Source organism: Ptychodera flava, chromosome 16, assembly GCF_041260155.1.
Source record: "Ptychodera flava strain L36383 chromosome 16, AS_Pfla_20210202, whole genome shotgun sequence".
NCBI classification, from domain to species: Eukaryota; Metazoa; Hemichordata; class Enteropneusta; family Ptychoderidae; genus Ptychodera; species Ptychodera flava.
Window position 1 is genome coordinate 37,828,338 of NC_091943.1, and position 12,276 is coordinate 37,840,613.

At 37.1% G+C, this 12,276-nt stretch overlaps 1 protein-coding gene across 2 annotated transcripts in view; it reads right to left on the reverse strand.

The window, feature by feature from the left end:
* The window catches only part of LOC139114760 (golgin subfamily A member 1-like), a 37,156-nt gene that overhangs the window by 8,243 nt on the left and 16,637 nt on the right, over window positions 1-12,276 (reverse strand). For both annotated transcript variants that reach the window (XM_070676653.1, XM_070676652.1), the window contains 7 exons: window positions 11,193-11,321; window positions 10,363-10,458; window positions 7,739-7,930; window positions 6,577-6,750; window positions 4,999-5,094; window positions 4,654-4,743; window positions 695-788 (listed from right to left, as the gene is read on the reverse strand). In XM_070676653.1, coding sequence (XP_070532754.1) covers window positions 695-788; window positions 4,654-4,743; window positions 4,999-5,094; window positions 6,577-6,750; window positions 7,739-7,930; window positions 10,363-10,458; window positions 11,193-11,321 — 871 coding nt within the window. The remainder of the gene's footprint in view (window positions 1-694; window positions 789-4,653; window positions 4,744-4,998; window positions 5,095-6,576; window positions 6,751-7,738; window positions 7,931-10,362; window positions 10,459-11,192; window positions 11,322-12,276) is intronic.

Below are 12,276 nucleotides of genomic sequence, written 5' to 3' on the forward strand. Positions count from 1 at the left end.
TTCAATATGCGATAGTCAACATCGAGCTCGTCGCAAATGTCCGGGGCAAATGTACTCTGTATACAGTGACCATGCTGAAACTCCCGTGAAAATATACGGAGAGCATGTGAAGGCAACCGCCAACAGACTTCCCGTACCCAGTTGGCAAGTTTACGAAGACGTCATTCCCCCCCCCCCTTCCCCGGTAGAAAAGCTGCAATTGCTTCAATTTACTCGTCTTTCAGGCATTCTATGGCTAATTTTTCTTTGCCACAATCGATTGCTTTCCTAAGTTCGGCTGTCAGCCCCATTTTCGCCAGTTGAATTTCCGCGTACTGTGAATGCCCAGTGCGTCGTTTGGGGAATCCGAGGGAATCCTTTTATGTATGTCATACATTGCGTAGTCGAGCTTATTGACGTTGTCAGTCATAGAAGTTCCTCATAGTTGTTGGTAGATATTTTTACAAGCCCCTCCTTCTATTGAATATGCATCAAAGTTTGCCTGTTGTCGTGGTTGTCGATTGAGCCATGTGATTGGTGGGTATAAATATCTTGGAATGCGGAAGTCAGTAGTCTCCAGACCCCGTCGCCCAGCCAGTGGAAAAATTACTTCATGTTCCTACCGCCAGCGGCGCACTTTGCACTGGCGAAGCGACGCGGTCTGGAAGCGAGACTACCACCGTCATAGACCTACAACAATGAGAACTAAAATCACCTTTGTTGCTGTCCTCTAGTTGAGATGTCACATTTGCCATTTCTTGTTGCACATCTTCAAGCTGTGCAGTCAGTGCAGGGATTTCAGCAGCAGTCTACAAAACAAATTAATATTAGTGTTTGGCAATCACATGTTTATAAACTTCATTTCTCAAACTATCTTTCCTTTCATACTACATTTATTCAACCCTGTTCAATGAGCAGACCTGTACAAACTACTGTATGTATCTATGTTAACTAGCCATGGCTAAAAATTTCTGCAATGGCAAATCAACATCTTAATGAGTAAACAAACTAGCAATCAATTTGAACAAAAGAGTCAGACCACAACGTTTGTGAAAGTGACATGACGAAATGTCTCAAGATTACGGGACATCACCGCCAGTAAACATAATCCTGGTCCAAATTTATCTACAGGCCTTTGCAAAAATGCATTGGCCACTGTAGGCAAGTAAATGTCAATTTAGACAGAAAACATTCAAGTCAAAACCAAGCATTTATATTGTGTAAGACAAGTTTCTAGAAATGAGCCCTCAGTATAATCATACAGTAATTATGTAAGTATGACAGCTCTGCATTTGTAATGTGAGGTAAACTCACATTGCAGAAGTATTTGGAGTGCACACATTAATCATCGTAGCAAACACTTAACATTCCCGATAAGCTATTTTGTCATTAAGTTTAATTGTGTTTTCCAAAATACTTATAAAAGTTAATCTGTGTCATTTTTACTAGCCTATGGGATTTCCCAGTGTAATCACATATAGATATTTGTATTGACTTGTGTCTATCTCATCTCTGTTCTTTCAGACTGAGTGTTTTCTCACTCAGAGCTTTGTTCTAATAGATGACTTCTGAAATGTCTGAAAACAAAAGCATTTCAGGGCAACTTTGCCTCAGAGGGCGCTATTTATTTACAATTAGTAGATTACAATGGCTGCAGATATAGAACATTTATGCAATGAACTCTCCTCAAATGTGTTCTCAAGTCACCAGGCTCTGAGATAGTGAACAAATTCAGACTTTAAATTCAGTCTGTCATTGCTATAAAATTATAGCATCACCACTTCCAGCAGATGTGTCCTGTTGCTGACCAAAGCCATTACACGGTACGTGAAAGTACCCACGATGCAATATGATTTGTACACACGGAGATCAGCTTGCACGTTATCCCCATTGCGCGTAAGCACCCATAGAAACTCGATACAATACATAGTTGAGTACAGGAAGCCACACAGTCATCAGCGCGTTATCCCCATTGCGCGTAAGCACCCATAGAAACACAATACAATACATAGCTGAGTACAGGAAGCCACACAGTCATCAGCGCGTTATCCCCATTGCGCGTAAGCACCCATAGAAACACAATATAATACATAGTTGAGTACAGGAAGCCACACACTCATCAGCGCGATAGCGATCGCCTCGAAAGTATTTACACTGACAGTAGAAAGTTTTTCTATGCGTACGTATGTATTTAACACCGGCCAGAGACATATACGACGCGGTTTTTGTGGTTTCAATAGATATAAAGATGGAACTTTTAGCACAAATGCGGCAATGTCTGATACATGATACCATGGAGTAGCCATGCTACGACCGACCGTGTTACTTGTCAGCTCTGCGCCTACGTGGTGAAACTGACAGAAACACATTTCGGCAAACACAAGCTGCACTGAATCGACACCCCTTCCAATCCAGCAAAGCTGTTGACGCCAGTTGTGAACGTTTAATCGACCGAAATTTTCAACAAGCGATCGATCGTGAAACTTAAGAAAGTTCTGTAAACATTTCAGTATCCTGTGAGCAGCAGTAACATATATCGTACTGCGTAGTGCCTTTGTAGTTGTACGTACGACCATTGTTTACATCAGCCGGTCCCCGGCAGAAGACCGGCAACCTTAAAAAACATCATAAAAAAAGCCTTTTCAACAGATGGCAATACACAGCCATGTGCTTGTCCGTTCTAGTCTTTACAGTTCTAGGACCGTGCAAAAATGAACACTGATTCATATTTCATGCGATCGAGAAATTACACAATAGAGCCATGTCATTTGTATTTGTTTCAGCGCCGTGTCTCGTACAATTTTAATCCCGGCACAAGCGAGCGTAAGCCTGAGTGCAGTGCATGTGCATACAAAAGCAAAATTATAACATGGCAAAGTACATTTTTCATTCTGATGTGACTGTCTGTTTTCAAACTCTATCTCCTCCCTCGATTTTGGGGTCAACATAGGCAAGCAGTAATCGTTGGAATTGTATTTAGTTGCATGACAATCAAATGTTGATCATTTCTCAAAATCCACGTTTGTAATCGAGAAATAGCCAAAATATCGTTAAAAATGTCATTTTTCACTGAATAATTGCGCTGAAATTTCCAAAAATCGGTCAAATAAAAATCTGAGAACATGCTTTTACTCAGAGTAAGCATGGCAATGGCATATGCACTCTTCCAGGCAACATTGATAAAAATACCACAATTATACGGTGTCGCTCAAATTTGATCAGAATTGGTATATACCAGTATGGGTTACCAATGATCAACAATAAATGTTGTGTCTATCTGTTCAGTGGAGGAAAATTCTACGTTGATGTTATGGCAATGATTTCTGCACAGTACAACCAGAAAAACAACAAGAAATATTTAAACCAGAAAAACAAGAATGACAAAAGTAATTAAGGTCTAACTTTAGGTACTGGAGGTCAACTTTAGCAACATGCATAGCAGAAACAAGCCCCTCTTAGTTTAGTACAGACGGTCTTCCCCCATCTATGCTTGGGTTTCAGCTGGTCTGTTAATATGTAACAGTTCATAAACAATGACAGGAAATGAGTCAAGATCAGTGGAGTTTGCCTGTTTCTCACTGGCATGCCTCCTGCACATTTGCAGGATTTCACTTTTTCTTACCTCATTTGCACATTTTTGACACTGATGTGTTCATTTGAACAAATTCACATCTCAACCCCTGCATCTACCTGTACACCAAATACTGAGATGGTAGCTTTGGCGGTATGGGAGCCTTTGTGTGTGACGGACATACATCCGCACATACCCACAAATATACAGACATACAGACATGCAAATCAGATGCAAATGAACTGATTCAGCTTATACGATAACCTCACATTGGTACACCAAATGGGTACCAAATGTGAGCTATAAAACCAGAGAGGAGTTAGCAAAAGATATCCCCAAAAAGGTCAAAAAATAAAAACTTAATGAAAATTTTTCAATGATATTGATCTTTGGATAGAAAAATGCTATCAAGATCTGGAAAAAAACTGAAAAATGTACGTCTTTCAGGCTATCACATTGAAGTAACTGCGAACAAGGATAAAAGTCATGCGTATGCACATTCGACCTCCTTTTCAGCTGGTGGCTATTTTGGGGACACAGCTTTAGTCATATTTGTAATGGCAACCTCGGTGGTAGAATGGTGATCTCTGTGTGCACGAATTGTGTTGCATCATGGGATAAACCACATACTGTGCATTGCGCACAGGTTGCAGTAAAGTGTAGCCCCACCAACAGCGCTCTCACAGGGAGAGTAACTCTGAAATGCTTTTGTTTTTAGACATTTCAGAAATCATCTATTGGATGAAAAGGATCGTACAAATTAACTATGACTTCAATGTATCGACACAACAAAACCAACTTTCACTTTCACAAATTCATTCTTGAAGTATCAGTGAGGTTCTACTTGGCAAGGCCTCAGATTTTCAAGGGTTGGCAGTCCCTATTTCAATGCCAGAAGCTGAGATATGTGAACATTGGTACAACTATATCATATGCTATGATCACAAAGATAACAGAATATGTTTCATGACAACTAGCATTATTATGTTCATTGAATCCATCAAATGCCATAATGAATTTCTTCATCCTGGAAATTATGAAATGTATGCAAAAGATTACTATGAACCAAATATTAGTAAGGACAAGTTTGACATTTTGCTTACTTCACTCTCAAAGTCTGCAGCTCTTGTTCTTGTGTCTTCAAGAGTTTTGGCGAGTTCAATATACATTGCATCTTTTTGTCGTAATTGTTCCTGCAATAATGAAAAGTTGTTTAAACAGATTTCACATGGCAATGGTTTGTGAAAGCTTGCCAACACTATTACAAAATTTCTCTGACACTCTAACAAAAATGATATTTTCAAAATTATGATTTCTTTCTCGGTAAATTGTCCAGTCATTCTTACTAAAGGTTTTAACATAAAATCTCTATGATAAATGAGTTTCCCAATTTGGAAAATTACTCCCAAAACATATGAAGAAAAGTCAATTTTGACCTGTGGACTGACCTTTAACCTTTGGCCTTCTTCCTCCATCCTTGTCATGTGTTTCTCATGTTCAATTTCTTTTTCAAGGTATTCAGTCTGTGTGTTTTCCAGCAGTGACTACAATGTAAAATAAGAGTACATTTTGAGTCTTTCTAGTTTTGTATGTAGATTGCAATGAGAAAACGCAATTGATAGACCATGGTTTGTGTATTGGAGTCTCACAGTGGAATTGCTGTCTGTCAGTGAAGTAAAGGATGTACATGTCAACATGAATCAGTCAGTGACCAAGCAATCATCTTATACATGTAGGTTATCCAATCATGACCAAAACGCAAAGTACAAACTATCAAAAGACTTTGTTCACATATAAATACATTTCCTATAACCCCTTTTCTGGAGAACTTATCATAGGCTTAGTCAACTACAAACAGGACTGTGCTTTAAGCTTACATCCTATATTAAATAGCAGGGAAAGAAAATCTCAGAAGACTTTTACTGTATCACTATGATTATATATGTCTGTGTTTTTTTCATAACACATCTTCTATCTGTTTCTTGTGAAGCTGCATTGAGAATTTTTAACATAATAATTACAAGAAATATAAATAGGCCTGTAAACACAATATAAGACAAGTGTGTGACTATTATCACTATGGCTGTTGTGGTTCTGGAAACTCTAATGATCATACTTCTCAGTCTGATAACAGGTTGATCTACATCACATCTGTTCACACTCTTTGCATGAAACAGTATTTATAATTCTTAGACTGAGATTGTCATGCACATGCAGCTGTTTTTGTTGTTTGCCATGAGTGAAAACATGAGTGAAGACATTGTGGGGTACCAGGAAATGAAATTGTGATCACATTACTGGTTACATCATCATTTTATTTTTGATTATTTCTGAGCAAAGAGCAATACTGTTTTGTGAATTGGTTTCTTTCCTATATTTAGTGAGTATTTGAAATATCACTGTTATCAACCATCAGATGTGTAAGCGGTCTGAAATAGACATGGTGCACCTCCAAAGTGCACCAGCGCATTTCAGTGTGCATCATCATTCTGTGCCTCCAATCTGTGCCTTGAAAATTTTGCAATTATTCTGCACAATTCACAGGTTATACGACTGAAAGTCTGTTTTAGATGGCTGATTTAAAAGAGATACAGTACACGATTATCAGACAATCAATCACTATAGAATGATTGCATCATGTCACAGTCCAATACCATACCTACAAATTAAATCATAAACATATTCTGTGACTTCTAACACAGCTTATTGTAAGAAGAATAATGAACACAGTGTTTTCCTGTCGAGGTTACAGCCCAGGCGGCACTGGGGCACTATGGTGGTGGCTACATACCAGTACTTTTTGTTTTTAAACAGCACAGAACGGAGGCATAGAATGATGGTCAACATTGGAATACACTTGCACACTTTGAGGTGCACTATGCAGGAATGGTAGACCACTAGCACTGCATAATACAGACCATACCATATTACAGACTATTGCACTGGCAATGAAATGTGGAGCTTGGCTTAGGAGGTCAAAGACCATGACCCGTGACTGGTCGTGACAAAGTAGTAAGGTCACCTACTATTCTTTGTTGTGCAGTATTTTTGTCCAGTTCTTTGGCAGTTTCTAAAGCCAGGATTTGGCTCTCTAATGCATTGATCTTGTCCTGTAGATGTTGTCTTGATTCACTGGCCTGTTGCTTGGCTTCTTCTATCTGCTTCCTAGATTTCTGAAGTTCAACTTCTAACTGTGCTTTCTATGGAAGAGACAGCATTGTAAACTATGATATTTTGACTATTACAACACCACTGAAAGGTACAGCCCCTTTGTTTTAATAGGAACAGATGGGATTACTTGCAGTAAAATGCAGTGAAAGGGCTTCGGTCTAAGACACAATATTCTATGGGGTAAACATTTCAGATGTAGTAGTATTTTACACAAAGTCTGAATTATCCTGTCAGTTTGGTGTCACTTTGTTTTAACTCCACCACTTTCATGAAACAATCTGTGATAGAATGGGATGGAAAATTCATCTTTTACAGCTTTTGAGAACACTTGACAGCCTGATATTGTTCAAATTTGTTTACAAAACACTTGAAATACATGTCCTATTACACAAGGCTGTGTGTCAGATGCAATGTTACCAATCCTCACATTGTCAAATGTCTGAAGTTTTGACGAGACTTGATAACATTTTGAATGACATTTACAACTGGCAAGCTTTCTACAGAAAGCATGCACTAATCCTTTATTATACAAACATAAAAAGTTGGTTTTAAGGTAGTATGCACCTCGAAAGTGAAAGACTTAAACTTTTGCCCAAACTTTCCTTAATGAAACTTTCAATCATTCTCTTTCAAAATCAAGAATAAAAATCGGGGGTCATCGTGCAAATTTTGGTACCAGATAAACAAATAACCCAAGATTTATCGATATTTAAAATTCAAAATGGCCGCCATCCCTGTGTTAACTCTATGGTGAAAAATAAAAATTTTCGAATTTCGAAAAACTAAGCCGGTGAAAAGTTTTCTTTCACCGAGAGCTTTAAATGAACCCCCACATGTGGTATATCAGAAGAGAATTGTAAAAGTTTGAGAGTCTGAATGTCTGTCCCCGAAGTGCGTTCTACCTTCAGTGAGAAGTTGATTGAGATCAGCCACTGCAAGGCAAAGTTGTCCCACAATATGACACCAAAGTATGTGGCAATTTGATGAATTAAATTTTTTTCAGACATATCATCTCACCTGCACATCAAACTTAGATTCTTTATCATTCATTGTTTCCAGTGTTTTAAAAGCTCTGTCTTCAGCGGCTGTCAGCTGTGATTTTAAGTCATCCACTTGCTTCTCAAACTTTTCTTTCATTGATTGTGTAGTTTGCCTGCTTGTTTCCAGCTCATCACTGTCTTCACCTATCTTTGCATTTAGATGTGATATCTGGAAAAAAAAAGATGTCAAGTAGGCTTTGTTATCGGATTTATGGCATTTTTTGTGTTGTCACAATCATCTACATGCATCAAATAATAACCATGCATGTAAATGCAAATTGATATCCCTGTTGTCATTATCAACCTTTCCTGGGAGCACCAGATAAATCATCTTGTCAACACTTGTGACATCAATATCATCATCATCATCATCTTCCTCTTCTTCATCCCTCTTATTAACTTCACAACAAACATGTTATCATCATTGAGTTGCCAACATTAACCCTGTAAAATCTGGTGTCATCCATAATGTACATGATACATGTATGGATCATAGTTTCATTGAAAGTTAATACATTCAAAAATCGAGTTTCAATTTTAAAATTCACAATTTACTGGCATTTATAGTTTGAACAAACTCTCTAAATCTGTTCAGACATCTGAACCATTGCACTTTTCAAGGAGTATTCTTTAACTGTCATCATTTAATAACATTTTACTATGTTTGAAACAATATTATCATTGATATATGGAACAATATTATCATTGATATATGGAACAATCTTATCATTGATATATGCAACAATATTATCATTGATATATGGAACAATAACATTACTGATATATGGCTGCTCGATCATGTTGTGTAGAGTTTCCTACAATACTGGTGTGTTTGTATTACCGGTATGTATGCAAAACCTGAATGTTATATTAGTCAATTACGACAACACAAAGAAATGTTACTACTGGTGTGTAACAATTCATGCATTTTGACAAGTTTCGATACAGTCTTGATGATCTTGACTGATACCAATATTGTTAAGGGTAGCACACTGTTGATCAACTGTTTTACTGTGAATGAACTACATCTGGTGAAGGAGACTGTTGTCTTCGAAAGCTAATGTTACAGTAAAACAGTTGATCAACAGTGTGCTACCCTTGACAATATTGGTAATATTACATAGGGCTCAGCCCTTGGTGTTGCGCCAGGGGTTATTAAAGATTGGCAATGTTATTTGTATTGATTCATGATAAACTGTAATTGTTACTTCATAAACGTTTATATGACAACTACCGGTATGCCCAGTTTCCCTCTGATGAAAGCAGTTCACGTACGTACACGACGTCAAACCCTGTATAGCTGTAGCAGGGCAGGTATAGATTTTCTGTAGCGTGTAAAAATTTTGGACAAAAGTTGGCAATTTTTACAATGATAACAGCCTATTGCGTTAATCAAGGGACGTATTATGCAATCATTATCATTTCAATGGTAACCGCACTGCCCACCTTCCACTTGCAAGCTGAAAACTATAGCGTTCCGTCTAAAAACTGGCAATTTTTGAATCTAATTATTGACACAGGGGGCGCTCTTCTATAATTCAATCCCAGCATTCTTTGCGTATGCCCACGTTCATATGCACGACAGTTTTTCTCCCTTTATCTATATTAACGATATTTTGTATCAGCGACAAGGTGCATAATAACATTTACTGGCTAATAAAAGAGGTATATTTTATAAAAGGCATGTTATATAATGGTAATTTGTTTCGTTTTTGTTTATTTACGAGTACTCAAAAAAAAAAAACATGGCGGCGCCCATGAAAGAAGGGTACACTTCCGGTTACTCGCATAGTATATTATGAATAAGCGCATGCGTAGTCAGTAAACCGCTGGCGCGACTATTATGCATTTTCAGTAATAATTGTTAATATTCCATAGATTTGGTCCTGACTGCCACAGTGTTAGGCAGCCAGGAATTTGACTACTTTGATTTCATGTACACAATCCATCTGTCACTGTTTGATTTCATTGTTTTATTCATCCAGCAAGTTCTGCCAAACGCAGGGTTTTTTCTTTTTTCCAGCTCTTTTTGTTTGAGATTCTCCTCATCAAATTCCCCATAGTGCTATTGTTTTTAATGGATAGGTTAATCTTGCACACTTTAAAATGAGTGTCTGAGACTTTATGGACTTCATATTCAACACCTGTCAAACACTTAACGCCAAAGACAACATATACTCCTCCTATCCTTGCTTGAAAGCAAACCCTTTTATACAATATTTACAATATATTGATAAACAGATCAATCTACACAAGTCTAACCAAATGGTTTATCAATTGACTGTCACAAAACATCTAGCTAGAGCTGAGTGAATGAATGAATGAATGAATGAATATAAATGAGCATATAGTACTTGTACATTGATCAACAGTTAAACAACCAAGTGAACTGTATGAGATTTGAAACAATGGCTTTAACAGAAGTACCGTAGTTGAAAATGTAATTGTTGTGGTGTAATACAACAACCTTCAATTTAACCAGGACAGCTCTATCCTGTATACATTCAGATAATGCTCTTTGTCAATTATGTTGTAAATTAGTTTCGGTTTGAAAAGCCTTGTATTCTATGCTGTAATATGTCACATGATGTCACAACTTACCTGCTGTTCTAGACTATTTATCTTTGAGCTCCATGTTGATTTGACATCATTCAGATGCTGTCTTGATTCTTCCAGTTTGAGTTCAAGCTGATCTCTCTAGTATTATAATAACAATAAACTTCACATTTCAGATGTTTTGAGTTCAAATACTCTTAAATTCTACTTCCAAAAAGTTAACCAGCGTTAAACCATCACTTACATGATCACTGCTGGAAAATGTCATAGATTGTAAACCATTAAAATAAAACTTAATGTATCGGTATGGTACACAAAAGTTTGAAGGTCAACCTACTGGCTTTCAGCAGCCATTCTTGAATGTAATTATTATTCTGAAGTTGTGAAATGAAATTGGTGGCAAAAGATGAATAAATTAAGATGCAAACCATCATAAACAATGGTCAAGAAAAAAATTAGATGACATGTATAAAAACAAACAGGGGGTATCATGAAGTACATATAGGAACACACTTATCAAACACTGTGCTATGATATCCTCACAGGAAATTAGACTAGGTCAGCTGTTGCTTGTTGCTTGTCTATGGTTCTCTAAAGATCCAGACCTGAATCGGTGGTTCAAACTTCTTCCTTGCATGAACCACTTAATTTCTTTCATTTTGTAAGCCCTCACTTTGTATCCAGCTCAGGCATATGTGGCAAGTTCCTGGTTTGCCACTTTGCAAGCAATCAGCTGTTACCTAATCACACCATTATCGATGCATGAGACTGTTACTGAAGTTTATTTCCTACATTTAGTCCAGACATTAAGAAGTCAAATAGCATTGGGTGATTATTAGGCAGTATAAAGGCAGATAAAGTCCTTGCTAACTTACCTCTGATTTGACAGCTTCTAATTTATCATCCCCTGACAGGTTATTATCCTGAAGTCTCTGTTCTAGTGTGCGGACTTTTTCTTGTAAATGATTTACTGTGCTCTCTCTTTCTTCAAGTTGGGTGGCAATCTATCATTGCAACATTTTTTGAAAGATTGAATCAATTAGTGTTTTTTCTTAATAACAGCATATACTTTATATTGAACTCAATGCTTCTCTTTTTGCTAGTAGTGGAACATGCTTTTTATTGATACAAATGGCACTGATTAATGCAGGCAAATACAACTTCCAACACATTTCACACAACAATCCTTATTAAAATCCCATACAAAATTTACTGATATCTTGATGCATAGACAGCCAGATATCAATGCTTCAAGGGGGGATTTCCTAACAAGTCACACTGCCTACAACTGGATGTACCGTAGTATCATGGTACTTACATAATTGGACAAAATTTGAATATTGTGGGATACATTGACTGTTCCCATGTTAAAGAGAATATTGCTGGCTTTCACACTCCTAGAATTTGACAGAACAAGGCTTCCCAGACTTGCATGGAATGCTTTCTTACAGATGAGAAGGGTAACAACAATCCACTGTACTAAATGGCAGTTTGTGTCATGTACAGGAACACTACGTCGAAATGAACTCATTTTCAAGAGTCAGTATAGAAAACTCTGAAAGCACAAAACTTCCATTGTGACAACTTTGATTATTTTACCTTCTTTTTCTACAAAATATTCCATTGGCAGAGCAAGAAGATGACAGAAATAAAGAAATTGATTGTTAGTCGTGTGTTAGATTTGCAAATTAAATTTGATATGCATCAATCAGTGAAATAAACACTTTGTGAAAGACTCAGGAATATACAACAGATGTCAATGGATCATATTTCTCTTCCCTGGGTGCTGCTGTTTCATGTAGAAATAAAGTGCTTTACGATAACAATAAATTTGATAAAAGATAATCAAATATGTCATTAAACACAGTTATGAAATGAGCAATTCCGCAAAGACAGAATGGTACCATTATGTATCATTTATGTACATTTTAAAGGGTAGTTTGACTAAAAACTTAATTG